Source organism: Ambystoma mexicanum, chromosome 3q, assembly GCF_040938575.1.
Source record: "Ambystoma mexicanum isolate Mex_15411 chromosome 3q, UKY_AmexF1_1, whole genome shotgun sequence".
Taxonomy (NCBI): domain Eukaryota; kingdom Metazoa; phylum Chordata; class Amphibia; order Caudata; family Ambystomatidae; genus Ambystoma; species Ambystoma mexicanum.
The window spans coordinates 762,982,685-762,999,905 of NC_090926.1; the positions used below are offsets into that span (position 1 = coordinate 762,982,685).

Here is a 17,221-nt window from a genome sequence, read left to right on the forward strand (position 1 = left end):
ATCATCAGGACCCATTATCTCACAATATTTTCGAACACTTAATTACATATTATTGGATTCAGCATCTGAGAATGTACTTGCAGGTTGTTTACTACCAGGCAATGTTTTTTTAGACACTTCGGTACTGTCACTGTCCCCCAGGAGTCAGCCTCTTACCTCACTCGCACTATCATAACTCCAACTTATTTCTTCTCCTTCAGTTGCTCCTTATTTTTCTTCTTATTCTGTCTCGCCCCTCCTGTTTACTGCCAATGTCGGATTCTCTTGTCATCTCACAGCACTCCCTGATATTTGCCATTTCTCTCCACTGCTCGCTATACTCCACACAGTGTTTGTTGCAGTGTCTGCAGCTACCCTTACTCCTCAGGTGATGCTCTCTCCTAACCTCTGCTAATTTCTCAGCATGGAGCCCAGGCTTCAGAACCACTCCAACAACCTGGGTTCTCTTTTGAGGTCCTCCAGCTTGGTCAAGCAAAGTTAGAGAGCCTATCCACACTTGGATAATTCTCCAAGCTTCTCTCCCTCCTACATCCGTCTGACCACTTCCAGGTATTTACAGAATCTCCTTTTCTGCTTTGTCATTTCCCTTTTCCGTATCTCTCCTGTCTCCTATTGGGTGAGTAGTCCTAGGACCAGTTCCTACCGGTCTCATTTGTTTACTTGCCAGTCTTCTCATTCCCTATTCTTTGTCATACTCTGAGCCCTGTTCGCATGGTACAACGTCTCAGCTGTGGGTAGGGTGATTATAAAAGCACATAAAAGCACTGGCCATCATCTTGTATCTCATTACCAATGTGCTTTACAGCTGGCCTAACTGAGGTGGGTGCTCTGTTCCCCTTACTTATCTAGGTTAACTGCCTCTATCCACCGACCAGGGCATGCTTGCAACAAAAACTGACCTCTATGGGCATTTGAGACATTTAAGGGAATTGCGTTTGTTTTTGTGACGCCATAGTGAGACATGCTGCTACAGTAAACCGGGACTAGGAGGTGGGCTGAGCAGAAGTATCCACGGACGAGGTGCCTTGTCAGGCAGAGGTAGACACAAAACTGTATAGTCTTATTGGTTTTGCCCCAAGATTGTTTTTTGAGTTTATTCAGGGAAATTACTTTTCCTATTAGATTTTGGTGGCTCTAAGTAAATCACTCACCACCAAAACCCATTGCTGTTCTAATAATTGATTTACAGTACAAGGAGTAGGATTAGGAGGCTCTGCTCAACTGAAAGCATGAGAATGTGAGCAGACTTTAAGCAGAGAGGCCTGCTCAAAAGACCAGAGAGTTGCCTACCAAGTCGCAAGATGTACTAAATGTCCCTGAGAAGGTTGCCTTGGCTTTTTGTTTTGAACACCTAATAGAGCTAGAAGGCAGTCCTGAAGAGGGAACATTCACCGGAGTGGAGAGAGAAACAAGATTTGAAATTACTGGGAATGATTTAGCTCCTGGCACTTGCTTTATAACCTAAGAGAGTCTGGTCTGCTTGACCGCAACATCTATCAGGAGCTAATTTTACTCCCCAGGACAGCTGCCGCTTCAAACATTCCTAGCAAACATTAATGCATGTATTTGGAAATGTGTAAAAATTATAATTTGGACACATTTAGACATAATAGCATAATGGTTTATATGTAAACTTCAAAACGTTTAGTTTTGCTTCCCATGTGGAAGATGGATTTGTTGCATGCTTTGTACTAACTAGCTCGCTATTCCCCAGAGGTATATACTGCTTACTTGGTAATGCTAGAAACACAGGTACTGCATTTAGTGTCTGCTCATTAGATACCTGACAAAAGTGTGCGCCTCAATCTTGACATCCTGCATCGGCAAGCATGAGGAATGGGGTGAGTTGCTAGATTAAATGATGTCACCTGAGAAGATGGCTTTATGTGCAGTGAGATTAATGATCTTGCTGTAGAGCCTCCAGGCTTTTGGCGGTAGCATAGTGCCAGAAGGGGATTTGTGCTCCTTAGCCACACTGGACCACATTCTCTTGTCACTGGAGGATGAGACCAAGCAAAGCCTAACTACTGGTATGATCCTCGGGTGTCTACCAGTGGAGTTGGGGTTTCAAAGAATGGTGTACCTGGGGATGCCTGTTATGTCCTCTGAAGTACATTAATTAGGAACTTTCAGGGGTACAGACCAGCCATTTGAATTAGTACCTGTTGTCTGCCTTCATTTGCAAGCCGGAGTACGATTCCACTGGAGCAGTACATTGCAAAACAAAAGAATAAAGTGAACCTGTTTGGGACCGAGGTGGAGAAGCCAGGCTAGACTCAGGGGCACTTTTTCATATCTAGATTCAGTGCTTTCACTTTAAAGGCAGTATCATTGAGGCCCCTGCTTTAAAAGGACTGTCCATGATGTTACTTGTTTCGAAAAAAAAGCTGAATTTGGAGATGGATATCTACCACTGAAGGATGGTTCAGATTTTATTAGAATTTTTTGAGTAGGTTTAAATTTACCCAAGGGGACACGCTGGCACCTCCGGGATGGGTGTAACCTGAGGAGGCACTGATAAGGGCAGGATGGAAGAGGTGGGTATGGGTGAGCATGCAGGAGGAGGCTAAATCAGGGCAGAGTCTGCTGTATTTGAGTGAATTGTTGCTATACCATGGTGTTAAGGATGCTTTTGGAGACCCCTCTGGTGGCGAGGGCTGTACAACCACTAACCTTAGTGGTGGGGCAGAGAACCCAGCCTAAAAGGGATGTCAAATCCCTCCTAAACTGGTAACACGACAGATCATTCACACTTGAATCAAGGAGGGGACTGACATAAATGTACAATCAGTTCACACACTTACCCATAGAAAATAGACTGCACTGGTAGACTGAAAAATGGACACGTTTATTTGATTACACCTATGTAAACCTCCATTATTTAAATAAGCACTTCAGTAAACAAAACAGACAGTAAACATATACCTAGTGTATTATGAAAACAATAATTGCCATACGCTCCCACTCAGGTTCACCACCTGGTGGTAGGCACATCACATATAAAACCAAGGGGTGGGAAGAGATGGGAACTGGACATTAAAACACACAGTTAAAATAGTAATTACAAGAGCCTAGTGCCAACACTAACAAAGTCACAGTATTAAGGCATTTTATTTAGCAGAGGTGGAATACATAGCTTTAAAGATGCATTACAAATCATTGGTGCAGGCTAAACGTTATCCAGGAGAAATGTTTGAGTACAGTAAGCACCCTCAAAGTAATTTTACAGAGCATTTCAGGTGGGTAATTGTTCCGTTAGAAATAAATGTTAATTTTTAAAGTTATTTGTATCATGCACCGTCACCACCGGAGTGGTCCCCAGGCACTCTGGTGGATCGGAAAAAGAGGGTGTGGAAAAAAGGGGGAGTGGAGTGGGGGCAGTTAGTAGGGTGTAGTGCGAAAAGGAAAGTAAGAGTTGGGATTTCCTGTTGGCAGCTTCAGTTCGGATTGCACCGTTGGCTGAGTTTAAGTGTACTGTTTGGGCCGGTGCAACATCCCATGTGCTATTGTGAGGGATTATGTGTTGTAAGTCTGTTGTTGCAGTGTGGTGAAGTATGTGCGTATTGCTGTGCAGAGATGTGGTTGTGTGAGATTCTATATGGGAAGTGTATGCAGAAAGTTGAGGTTTTAGAGTTGAGTTAGCAGGTTTTCCTTTCCTCTTTGTCTTTGCGTTTCTGTGCTTAACTTCTATGATTATCCTGTGTGTTTGGTTTAGTGTTGAGGAGTGGCTGTTTTCCTCTGTGTTTCTCTAGTGATATGTCTACCGGGCTGATGGTGGCGTATTCTCTGCGCTGGGTTGGCAATGATTGGGATAGAGGGTCCTGTTCTCTCCCTACCCGACCTCTAGGGGGTCCTTACCTTCCTATGTGGGTATGGGTTGTTGGGGTGTCCTCCCCCTGTCCTCTGGTTAGGGTAGATTAATTTAGGGTCATGGGTTACGCCTTAAGGTGTTTGTTTCTCATTAGGTGCATGGTTCCTAGTCGTTTCCTTCAGGTTCTGGAGCAAAGAGCCAAGTTTTGAGTAGACACAAAACTGAGTATAGCCCGAATTCCAAATGATCCCCTGTGTTGCGTATGTTTTTTGGTAGGTCATTCCAGGTTATTGCTGCCAGGTGAGAGAAAGATGATCCTCCAAATTTTATGGTTTTGTTTCTAAGTGAATGCCGTTGCTTGATCTGAGTGGTCTTGTAGGACGGTAGGCAGTTATTCTCTCATTTAGGAACTCTGCTCTTTGGCCGTGGATTGTTCTGTGCGTTATGCACAATTTATGGAACTTTATTTGCTGTTTTATTGGTAACCAGTGTAGCATTTTCAGCTCTGAGGTAATGCGCTCTCTTTGTGGTATTTTGAGAAGGAGTCTGGACGTGGTGTTTTGGATGCGCTGAAGTTTCTTTAATAGTCGTTCTGGCATTCTTACGTATAGGTTGTTGGCGTAGTCTACTCTGGACATGTGTGATGATGGTGAGTGTTTTGTGGGTGAAGGAAAGGAAGGGTAGGAGGAAGAAACATGTCTTGATTATGGCGTTTACTTGTGGTTCATGTGTTAGTTCGTTGTCCATCAAGACTCCCAGGTTTTTTACTATCGTTGATGGAGTCTGCGCTGTTCCAGGTTCCGTCGGCCATGGGATGTAGTGATTGTTTTCGCTGTATTTGGATGTGATCATTATTTCTGTTTTGCCCGGGTTGAGTTTGAGGCTGTTGTTCATCCAGCCGTAGAGTTCTTGTAGGCAGTCTTCCAGCGTTGGTTCCTTCCTGTGTATCTTCTATTTTGTAGACAATCTGTGTGTCAGCGTAGTTGTAGCATGTTTGGCCGTGTTTTTTTTTTTAATGAACTTGATTAGTGGGGCCATGTATATGTTGAAAATCAATGGGGATAAGGAGGATCCTTGTGGTACTCTGCAGGTGGATTCCCTTGCGGTTGATTTGAAAGGTTTGATCCATACAGTTTCTTATCTCTTGGTTAGGAAGGATTTTATCCCAATTAGGATGTCATGGTTGACTGTCACATGCTGCAGAGAGGTCCAGCAGTATTAGAGCTGTACTTTTGTCTGAGTCTGCATTAGTCTTTAGATCCTCCCAGATTGAGAGACGTGCCGTTTCCGTTCCTCTCATTGGTTTGAAGCCTACTTGTGCTTGATCCAGCAGTAGGTATTCTTCTATGATTTCTTGTGTTATTCTGTAGACGTATATTTCAAGTAGTTTCGTTGGGTATGGGATGTTTGAGATGGGTCTGTAGTTGAAGAGGTCCTCCACATTTCCTGCTGTGTCCTTGAGGAGCAGATTTATGTATGCCGATTTGAATGATCTCGGTACTTTCCCTGTTGAAAGTGATTGGTTGAAAAGGTTTCTGTAGTATTCCATAGGTATTCCTTGTGCAAGGATTGCTTTGTGCATATCTGGGGGGCAGGGGCCCATGGGGAAACGAGCTTTGTTGCTTAACAGCTTGACCAATGTCTCCTCCGATATTTGGGGGAAGCTTCAGAGTTTGTTCTGGCGATCCTTGTGTAGGTTGCATGTTGTTGTTCCTTGGTCTGCTTTGTATGATTTGTTAGATGGTGCTGATTTTGTTTTTGAGGTGGTCTGCGAGGTCGCTGTATAATTTCAGTCAAGGTATTGGTGTGTTGCTGCAGCCAGGGAGGCTTCTCATTTCGTTTATGATTTTAAACAGTTCTTTTTGGGTGTTGGCAGCTTTGGTGATTCTGTTGTCGTAGGAATTGTAGTTTCTTCCTCAGGTCGTTTCTTTTCCTCCATTCTAGTTCAAGCTTCCTGTTTTTTCTTTTCATGGCGCTGAGTAGTGGGGTAAACCATTTTGCTGTCGTTCTTTTGCACAATGGGGTGAAAGGTTTCTCCCTGGAGATCTCGTTTATTGTTCTGATGACCCATTTATGCAGTAGTTCTGTTTTTCTGTCAAGGTCAGCACAGTTATGAAGACCAATGGTTACAGTTAGGTCTGATGACAAGCATATACAAAATAAGCGCAGGCGAATTAGGCAAATATAGGCTGGAAGTCTAGAGACGGAAGACAAAAGCCTCATCGGATAGGCTTATTGCTGAGACAACTTTTTATTCCAGATTTGAAAATTGGGAAGGATGGTTCTGTCTGTAGGAGAGGAATGGGTTCCAGCACTTGTTTTTAGGTTGAACCTAGGTACTGAGAATGGGAAATGGCAGATCTGGTGGGACGAGATGGTTGGTACTTACTGAATTTATCTGACAAGTATTTTGGGGCAGTGTTTGGGAGGCATTTGTGTGTGATTGCCAGGGTGCGAAAAGTAATTCTATCGCGAACTGACAGCCAGTTGGCATCCTGTCCGATAGTTGAAATGGGGCTGGATCTAGGAAGGATCAGTGCTGCTCTGTTAGTTATTTTGTAGGACCTATAGCCTATTTAGATTCAGTTCAGAGGATCCTAGGAAGAGTTTGTTGCAATAGTCAATCTTAGACAATGCTAAGGCTCTGGAAAGTGTTAAGCAACTGCTAGTGGACAGATAGGATTTACAACTGTAGAGTAGTTTGTTGGAGTAAGCTGCGGAGGATGCCACGGAACTGACTTGTTTCTTTAGGGATAGTGTTGAGTCGAGATAGACCCCCAAGGTTTTTATTTCCTTGGCGACTTTGATCGGGTTTCCATCAATATTGAAGAATGTGTACCTATGGTCTAGCTTATTCAGGCGTGCCTGAGTGCCGACAATCAGGAGCTCGGTCTTATCATCATTAAGACACAGCCTGTAAGTGGCCATCCAGGCCTGGATTTCTAAGTGGATTTCGTTAATTAGCTTAGAGTCCTTATTGTAGCGGCCAGTGAGCGGGATGAGGACCTGGGTGTCGTCTGCATAATCGGTGTAGATGACACCCAGGTTGTCCAAGCGATCAAAGAGAAGCTTCGTGAAGATATTATAAACCTTTGGTGACACGCAAGAGCCTTGTGGGACTCCACAGTGTATAGGGCTCGGGTCTGCTGAGGCTAAGGGCGAAAAAACTCTGGTGGTTCGCATGGATAAAAAGGATTTGATCCAATTAGAGGTGTTGGTGGAGAAGACTACTGCTGTCGTAAATTGTCCTGTAAGGATTTGGTGGTCGACTAGGTCAAAGGCCGCAGACAAGTCTAACAGTGGAAGGATCACCAGGTTGCCTTTGTTCTTTGCCTCGTCCATCTGGATTTTCAAATCCAGGAGAGCTGTCTCTGTTCCATGTCTCGGCCTAAAGCCGGATTGTCTAAGGCCTAATACGTTGTTTTCCTCCAAATGCTTCTGGATTTTCAGGTATGCAGCTCTATCCAGGATTTTTAAGAGGAAAGGGACGGTAGTAATAGGTCTGTAGTTTGTTGGAATGTACGGGTCTAGCTTGGGTTTCTTTGAGAGGCATGGCCCAGGACTCCTTAAGATTGTTGGGTACTCGACTATTCTCAAAGGGAGAGTTTATCCGGGTGGCAATGAATGGCGCCATTTCTTTGGCTCCTTGGAGGCTGGGCAGATGTCTCCTTCGCAGTTTGAAGGTTTTAGACTTTTAATAATAACTTCCACTTCTTTAGGTTTCACTTGAGAGAACACAAAAGGTGGGCATTGAGGGTTTTTTTGTTCTGGTGCTAATTTAGCATAGTGGCAACTTGAGAGGCTACTCTTTTTAGATTTTATCTTGTTTTGTAGTAACGTTATTTTGTCAGCTAAGGCTTGTTGGATTTTCGTGCACCAGGCCGCATCCTTAATGCTGTCCTCAGTAGGTGGTGCTGGTGATTCTAATTCATTTAAGATGCTAAAGAGCTCCTTGGAACTTGATTTAGTGTTATGGAGTGTGGTGTTATAGGCTTCTTTTTTTATGGATAGGATATCAGCTTTGTAGGATGCTGCCGCTGTGTTGAACATGGGTTTGTTATGACTGGTGGGTGATTTTCGCCAAGTGGTTTCCGCTGACCTTTTGGTATTCCTTAGGATTTTTAGCTCCACTTGTTGAGATGGGCGTTTGGTTTGCCTTTTTTTTGTTTGAGAGGTTGCAGAGATGTTTAAGGCTGATTCTAGTGTAACATTGTATAGGTCGACTAACTTGTTCGAGTCTAGGTTCTTGTAATTGGACGTGTCTAAGATGTTATTGATAAGCGGCTGGAGATTGGAAATTGTGATGTTTCGACAGTTTCTGGATAAGGGGGGGGTGCGATAGTGGTGCTTGGGGTCGGGGGGTTAACCCTTGGATAGAGAACAAAATTAAGTGGTGGTCCGACCAGGCAACTGATTCAATCTGGAGAATTGTTATGGAGCCATTGAGGTCAGACACCCAGTCCAGGATTTGGCCCTTGATGTGTGTAGGTTCAATGTCTCTGTGTTTGAAGCCAAGTTGTGAGATGGAGTTTTCCAAGGCTAGGGCATGTGTATCGTTAGGGTCTTGTAATCCTATATTAAAGTATCCCAAGAGGATAGTTTGGGAGCCAAGTTTAGTGTTGGTGGAGAGGAGGTTAGTGATGTCTTCATCAAAGGAAGAGATGCATAAGAATAGTTTGAGTAGGTGAAAGTGAGATTTTAACGGATAAGAGTTCTGCAGACGAAGGCTGGTATGGGAGGTGGCTCTGAGGCCCAGGTGGGTTTTGGTGATGAATGCCACTCCTCCTCCTTTGCCTGAGTTTCTGTCAGCCCTGATAAAAGTGAATCCCTCTGGGAGGGCTAGTGAGATTGCTGGGCCTGCTGCCTGATGAATCCAAGTTTCGGTAATGGCCTGGACGTCTAGGCGGTTAGCCGTGACAAGGTCGGTGATATTGTGGATGTGGGCCACTAGTGAGCGGGCATTGGTAAGTGCTCCTTTGATGGTGGCCGTCAGAGGGGTGGCTAGAGGTCCTCCTGTGCTCGGCTTTACCGATGATGAGGGAGCCATGGCCGGTAGAGGGGCTGTAGTGGTGGTAATGGGGGTGGGCGATTTACGAAGCTCAGAGGCAAATGCTAAGCAGATGGTGGGAAGTGCTTTTAGGATTGGGCAATGTGTGTTGCGTGACCATCCTTACAGTGACCTTGTGGTTGGGGAAGCATGAGCCTAATCTCTTGTTTCTGCTGTTGACAGGACATGGGATAAGTGGGGTAGGAGGAGCGGCGAAGCGCTGTATCGATTCAAAAGGGCTGAGTATGGGACTGGCTACAACCCTGGTGATGGTGCCATCTGCGGGGGTGTAATTTCTGCTATTTGGAAGAGGTGGGAGGAAGTTAGATGGGGTGACGGTATGGAATAATGGAAGAAAGGAGGTCATGGCCAGGGTAACTCTATGGAAGGTGGCCATAGTGGTGCGGGAGCGAAAGCGGGCTGGAGAACAAGTAGGCTGGGTTGCTATGTTGTGATTGGGAGTACAGCAGTGCTGACGTTCACTCGCAATAGGTGCAGAGAGAGAGAGATCCTGATTTAGGAGTGGGCTGGACGTCACAAAGCAGTGTGTAGGCTAGGTTTTGTGACTAGTGGTGGCACCGTGGTGATGAGGTTTCTGTTGGTGAATATTGCGTCTAGTGTATGTCCCGCTGCCTGAGTTGCTGCTTTGACTAGCTGATGTAGTTTCATTGTCCTCAGTTGTTTGGCTATTGATTTTTATATCTTGGCGGTTTCTTCGTCAAAGCACATTTTGAAGTCTCCAAGGATTATCAAGTGTTCCTGCTCAATGGCTAGGTTGTTGATGGCTTCAGTGAAGGTGTCCACGAAGGTTGTATCGTATGTCTGTGATCTGTATACTAGGATGAATTTGAGATTTGTCTTTGTGTTTGCTGTTGGGCGAAGGATTAGGGATTCACAGTTTTCAATGATTAGCAGATATTCAGCTTTCAGGTGTTGCTTGTATGCTATCGCCAGTCCACATCCTCTTTTGTTTTTCCTGTTTGCTTCTGAGCACTTGAAGTTGTCGGGCAGGCAGTTATGGAGTGTGATTTTGTAGTTGTCGTCAAGCCATATTTCGGTTATGAATAAGATGTCTATACCACCGTCGCACAGGCAGTCGTACATCTCTGTCATGCTTGGACATTGATCTGGTGTTTATTAGGTTGCAATGGATTCATTTAACGTGGTTCGGTTTGTTATTTGATCCTTGTTTTGTCTTACGGTTGTTTAGTTGGAGTGCTTCTGTGCTGTCATAGATCGGTTGTTGATCCGTGGAGTCTGCTTCGTTGTTAAGGCGGTCTGTTAGGTTAATGGTTGCATTGTTGAATTCTTTTGTTTCATCGTCTTCTATGTTTTGATGGGTGTGCTGCCGGCGCCCTTATGTTTTTGTGATGTACAGAGTGAGGAACGGAGTGATGACTTTGGTTTCGTACCTTTCTCTTCTGGGGTCCTCTTCTTTTTTTGTGGGGTTCCAGTTGGTTGTCCACCTGATCTGTTGGTGGCGTTGGAGTGTCGAAGTATTGTGGTTGTTGCGAGGTACGGTGTAAAATATAGGGATTTTTCTCTTCTCATGTATTTTGTTTTGTTGGCTGTAGTGTTTGTTGGAGTGCGTTCTGTATTCAAGGTGGTTTCTACTGGAGCGGGGTGAGGGTGTGGATCTGTTCGGTTTGTTCCTTGTTCAGATTCTATTTGGCGTCATCCAGTTCTGTGTCGGGGCATTTTGTGGTCTTTGATAGTAGGACTGTTAGGTAGGTTACACGGGTGGTAGCCTGCCTGTAGGGTGGTTTGGTTGGATTAGACTCTCATCCTCTTGCGATGTGATAGCTAGATGTCCTCTATGGGTAGTTGTCCAATTAGTGGGTTAGGTTCTGGTGTTCCTCTATCTATGGAGGTCTGTTTAGGTGGGGCTCTGGCAGGGTGCTATGCGTTGGAGGTAGGCAGAGCAGTTGGATATGTGCAGAGAGTGACTGGTACCTAGTTAACTTTGGCAGTAACCAGTATCTGTACTTGCTTTCAGTGGTTGCTGGGTCTTCCTGGGTAAAAGGTGGGTCTAGGTTTCGCACATGGCAGGCAGTGGGATAACACACCTAGATTTGGGATTCCTAGATAGTGGGGGGAAAGGCCCAGGTGTCACAAAATGGTAGTCAATTGAGAGAACCACACCTAGACTTGAAAAAGGCAGTAGGCAAACAGTCTGTATGTGGTGTGTAAGTCCCAGTTATACCGCACAGGTGTGGATTTCATGGCGACCCTAGGGAGGACCAGAGGTGACCCCAATGAAGAGTTCAAGATGTCAGAGAATCAGTAGCCCAGAAGAAACTGCAGCACGGTAGGAACAGCCCCAATGACATCCATGGAGAAATGCAGTTGAGAACCACCAAAAAATAGTATTGACCCTGGGGAACCCTGAGGTTAAAGGGCTTTGAATAACCCACCCACCCAGGGCTCAGAGGTATGTACTCATTGTTGCTTCCCGTAAAGTAAATTTCAGGAAGGAGAATAACTGGGTAAGTACGAGGTTTCCTCTTTAGGTATGTATACAGGATGCAACTTACCAGGGACTGGTATTCCTGGCCAACAACGAACCCAGTGATGGAACAGAACAATAAACAGCCTTGCTTGAAGTGAGCCTCAAGCCAGAAGCAATTGCAGCAGTTAGGAAGACTCCGGAAAGGTGGGAGAACCCAGCAAAGCAGGTTTGAACGATTCCAAGGACAAAGGAGGACAGCCCAGCCACAGAAAACTAGCCACAGAAAACTGTCCATCGGAGAAGACTATGGTGGGGCAACCCAGAACAGTCCTAAAGAGCAGATGAGGTGGGGTGTTGGTCTCAATCTCTTGGACAACCACTGCATTATCGCAAGCACTTGAGAGAACGACCTGGAGATGGTCCCAGCAAGGAAGCCCTGGCCCAGGACACATTGGGGTCAGCAGGAGACAGGGGAGTACTGAAAAGAATGACTAATAGCCAAACCGAAAATCCCACCTAGAGATCAGCCCAGAACACGGTATCCAACCAGTATGGGCAGATCTGGTCTTCATAATGCAGCAATGGTGGGAAAATGATAGGAAATCCTCCATCAGGTAAGTAAACTTGCTCTTGCAAAAGAATTCCAGTAAAATCTCTACACTTAGGTGTAGGGTTTCCTCTAACATACCTCGTCCCAGAGGGGCTCGCAATAACCAGCCCACCATTTAAATTAGGAGGCTAGGGGTAAAAAGTTAGGTCAGCCCGTCTGGTTGCCCCTAAATCTGCCACTCTATCCATACCACCCCCACTGGATGTGATATGGCCAGCACAGACAGTGTTCTAATCAGTCAAGCTGAATATGGAGGACGTCTTACAGGGTACACAAATAGCCCTTGTGGGCACAATGGCCATTTTAGGCCTGCCTCACGGTTCTCCTTATCAAATGAATCTCCTACAACAAAATGGGCAAGCGTAAGACTTCTGAAATGGATTGTACGCCAATGAATACCAAAAAGGTACAATGTGTTACCAGTGCAGTAAATAAGCTTGCACATCTTGTAAAGCCAATACTAAAATACAGCTTCTGCCGGTTTGCACCTTAAAATCAATGGAGGGTGATAAATGCACCTTAGGGCACAAATGGGGTGCTTAAGGACGCCTCGGGAGATTAGCTCAGGGGCAACGCGCTCGTCTTGGAAGCAAGACGACGCGAATCAACCCAGGTTCGATCCAGGTTCGATCCGTGGGTCCGCGCTTAGAAACCTCTGGGTATGAAGTGTGTTATAAATAACAGATTACAATTACAATAAGAAGCTAGGCCCTGGGAGCCTTATGAGCCACCCCAGACCATAGAGTCCTAAAGAGTGAATACGGGTTGCAATGGCAGGGTGGCTTCAGTAGAAATCCCTCTGTCCACCAAACAAAAGCCCAGTGATCCATACATATAGAAAATCTACAGTCAAGGGGATCCAAAAGGCCCTAGAAAAGTTTCAAAAATAAAATGCTGTCTTAGCATGTGGCCTGACCGTTAATTGTAATTGTTTTCCCCCTTGTATTAACCTGCTTCTTCTCTACACTATGCTCCCTCTTTGCTCAGAGGTTTCACCATGGCAGAGGTGAAAACCAGATCAATGGGAGAAACTGTACGCTGGATGAAGCTTATAATTGGTGTCGCTTGGTGGAGTCATTTGTGCCGGAAGTTCAGCTGCTCCTTGACAGGGAGACGGGCTGACTGTTTTCCCATTGTTTTTTTATTGCTGACGCCAGACCTCTATCCAAGGATACTGGAGGCTCCTGAATTCAGAATGTTTTCCACTTGTGATAGCATGATACATTATGAGCAGCACCTGTCTGGATCCCTGCCATCCCCGGTCAGGAGAGGAGATGCTATTGTGGCCTCTCCCTATTTTGGTTTGTCCTGGTAGACTTTTTTTCCGGCTGCCAGAATTTTGACATCGGCTGAGTTGCTGCCACCCAGCCATCGCTGCCCTGTCCCTGCTCTCATTCCTTGGTAGAGGATTATTGATTTCTAGTTTGGGTATGTCTCTTAGTTGGACCTATGGATGCCAGATGTAATAATCTGACATTCCACAACATTTTGGCTTCCTATATCTTTGGTGCTTTTTAGACTTTTTGCATGCCGTCCTTTCAGATAAATGAGGCTAATCTTTTATTAACAGTATCAAGGCTGGCAAAGACCTTCTTGCTTATAGTCTATTTACTGCTCTTTTTTGTGGCTCTTGCCGTCTTGTTTTCTTATTGCTTATTCCATACTCTTCTTTGTTATTGTATATGCACTTAGCACCAAGAGGTCTCCTACGCACTAGTGAATTTTCCAATAAACACAATTTAATGATCACTGCCCATGGCACACTGAGTTGTATCCTCCAACTCTGCGAGAGGGGAAATAACCCCCTGTGAATGTTTCATTATGGCTGCCATAGAGTTCAGTTTTGACATTCCAGTGCTAAACTGTTACCTCCCAGGTGAGTGATGGTGACCCCAAAAATAGTAAAGTCCTAATGAACACTGGAGCAAGCCAATGTTAGGCGGGCGTTGCCTCCGATTTTCTCATTCATCTAGAGGGTAACTGTCTGTCCTTGTGGATTGGTTTTGTCTTACCTGATAAAAAAATTAAGAACTTCTGGGTAATTTATGGAATAGTGCTCTTTGTGCATATCCTGTTCAAAGATGTCTGCCAGTGTACGAAAGTAATTGCTCTCATTGATGAATCAACAGGGCTTAAAATTAGGATTCAATGAGCAGGAGCTAATACTAGCCCTTGGGTATCGGGCGCCACCCAGTAGGGAGGAGCTACCTCGGGAGAACCAGGAGCTAGTACACAATGCACCGCAAATTTAACTTCCACATGCGACACACAATTTACCTTTATGCTCATTATGTATGATCCATTAGGCTTAAATGTGTATTAGATGTGCCCTAATTTGTCTGTATTAACATTATCAAATAGTCAGTTATTGCCACTTATGCATGTGTTTAAGGCACTAGTTGGCCTGCAGAGTGAAAAGTAGATCATGGTAGCTGTCGGTTACAAAGTAACCAGCCTCGAAGCCTTGATGCAGTAGCGAAATATCTCCCAGCAATTTTGAAACCCTGCATCCAACATTCGCATAGTATAATACCGATGAAACATAATAACATTTTGTAATAGTCTATTGTAGGCCATTTCCCAAGACTGTGGCTAACCTCATTCTGGAAGAGCGTGATCTACTGGTTGGGATGTTTGTAACACATGGGGATAGGAACATTAAGAGTAGGGAAAATTGATTCCTCTGACCTTGTCAATTAACAGTTAAAGAATCTGCAGGTTAGGGCCATCTTCCAGCCTTTCTGAATCTGGGAGGGGGAAGTTAAAGAAATCCATGTATGGCGTATGTGATATCTGTTTTAATTTGCATGACATTATTTTGAACACTTATTACTGTTCATGTTGTGGGCATTACCATTAATCAATATAGGCTTTGTTTACTAGTTATTCACTTAGTGCAACATCCAATGAGGTTGTGTCAGATCTAAATTATGCCATTCCAGTCAGTATGATGTAGCACTTTTGCGTCAGTCACTTATAAAGTGGGTTCCCTTCTGCCTATATAGTCATTGAGATTAATTTAGAATAAAGGTTAATTGACCAAGGGCTCCCGCTGCATTGATCTGCCCATAGGTACTGACCTGACCCTCACTGTTACTTCAGCTGCCCTCCACATTCTTTGGCACATTTTTGCTGAACGTTCTACAAGTGGTTCAACCACTTATGCATTCTTTCTGCACAGCAACACTGCATATACTGCTTTTGGTTAATGGAGTAAGAAGGAGAGGCGAGCTATGCAGAAAGGGGGTGAGAGAAGGGATAGGACGACATGGGGGAGAGTGGAACAGAGGAGAGGCAGTCAGAAGAACTAAAGAGTTGGTGGAGATAGATTTTGAGCAGGAGAGCGAGCCAGAAAGTCAGTTCAAACCTACGTAGTGCGTGAGAAGGTAGGGTGGGGCGGGGAACAAGGTTCCACAGGAGTTTACGGCCAGCACGGTGAGGAGGGAAAAGGGAAAGAAAGGTGCCATAGCAATGAGCAAGTGGCATGAGTGGGAGTCAGTTTGGTTTGGTGTCCGTCATAAACAGGACCCTGGGCTAGGGAGATTGTCCAGGATCTGGGGTTCAGCCTGTGCATCCCATAAAATAGTCTATTTTCTAGTGGAGGTTTTCCGTTTTTTCAACCATCCAAGATTTGGACTACAGCAAGGAGAGCCAAGTTGCCCAACGACTCAACTCTAAGGACCACCAAACAGGAAGTTCCCTGCACTAGGCAAGTAGATGAAAGTTTGACTCCTTGACCATGGGAACATGAACGCTTGAGACTTCTTTTTTGGCTGAGCAACACCGTTAAGAGACCCAGGAGCATTGTACAATCCATATTGTTTTGGGACACTTCTCAATCTGTAGAACGTCTTGACCATTCTGCTTATCTTTTGCATTGGAGTTCATTGAACCCACCCAGGTACATTCCCAAATAAACCTCTGTTTTTGTCCCTTTTTATGGCTATCACTGACACTCTCCAAGTGAGTTTTGCCCTTGAAAGAGTAAAACTGTCTTTTTACATTGTTCCCACTTTATACCTTAGCCTGATTCCACTTGTTGATTTTTGAGCCTAGAATCTAACTTTGCCCATTCCGAAAACTGACGTTAAACCACATATTTTTTCATATTACTTGCGGGATGGGATCTTGAGGGAGCAGGTTGGACCATTGTTCCCCCCCCCCCCCCTTTTCACAGGTTTTGAATTATTTTAATTATTTCTTAATAGACTGGCAATCTCTGCTAGATCAGTTAGCAGTTTAAAAAATGGAAGTATTGGCACTGTTTTTGGATGAACAGTGCAACAGGTGAATCCTGCAGATGCGATGCTCAACCAGAGTCTCTTTTTGAGGCCCTGAGTCTGGTCATTCTGTCAGCATTGGGCCTTGGTGTCTAGTTGCTCTGTTTCGATACACAAGGCTATCATCCACAGTAGGTGTGGTTCTTGTTTTCTCAGATTGTGATGTGTGGATCGTCACCTGTTGGTTATAAATTCAAAGACTGTGTTAGTGTTTGGATTTGTGGGGGGTTTCTGCCACTTCCTACTTCTCTACAGTGGTGGTAGCACCGATTTAGAAGTACATTGCTTACCCCTATCGGCTTAAAGCAGTGGTCATCAAACCTGTGGGGTTGGTTCCCTGGGGGTAGGGGGTGAAGGATGCCGAGGGGTGCGCACAGCTCTTCAAAAAGAGATTACGGAGACGGCTTATAATAGAAACTAGAGCAGGCATGGCATCTGGGGGTGGGAGGAGCAGCAACAATGTTTTTACTCAAGTGTGGATTTAGCAGCAATATTTGTACTCGAGGGAGGGGGGGGGCACAGCAAAAAAAGTTTGGATAACACTGCCTTAAAGTGTTTGTACCAAATAAAGGTGTGCGTGTGTTTCTAAAAGAGACGTCTGCCTGTTATTGCTTGGATGTTCCTATAGCTTTTATGAGGCTCTGCCAAAACTAGTTTTAAGTCCTAATGATCTCTCTTGTATAGGGATATGGAGGATGTGGCATTGTGTACTGCAGGACTCGAGATGCCTGTGAAGAGGTAGCTGTGAAGTTGTCCCAAAAAGGTGTGAAAGCCAAAGCCTACCACGCAGGTAAGAGAGCTACCTGCTCCAAAATGTCAGCAAAGCTATGCCCAAGTAGATTGTTACAGGGGAGTAACGTCAGAGGGTCCTTATGATAATGATGGAGCAGGATTGAATAGGTCTTATATGAAGAGGTTGTAGGAGCGGGTGAATTGTTCCTAAATGTTGATAGAGCAGGATGGCCTTAGTCTAAGAAAAGTCTAATGCAGCAGTTCCTGGTGGTCCTTGTGACGTGATGGTGGA

At 44.9% G+C, this 17,221-nt stretch overlaps 1 protein-coding gene across 3 annotated transcripts in view; it reads left to right on the forward strand.

Moving 5' to 3' along the window:
* RECQL5 (RecQ like helicase 5) overlaps positions 1-17,221 on the forward strand; it is a 1,190,108-nt gene that overhangs the window by 391,895 nt on the left and 780,992 nt on the right. For all 3 annotated transcript variants that reach the window (XM_069654764.1, XM_069654765.1, XM_069654766.1), the window contains one exon: positions 16,882-16,987. In XM_069654764.1, the coding sequence (XP_069510865.1) occupies positions 16,882-16,987 (106 nt within the window). The remainder of the gene's footprint in view (positions 1-16,881; positions 16,988-17,221) is intronic.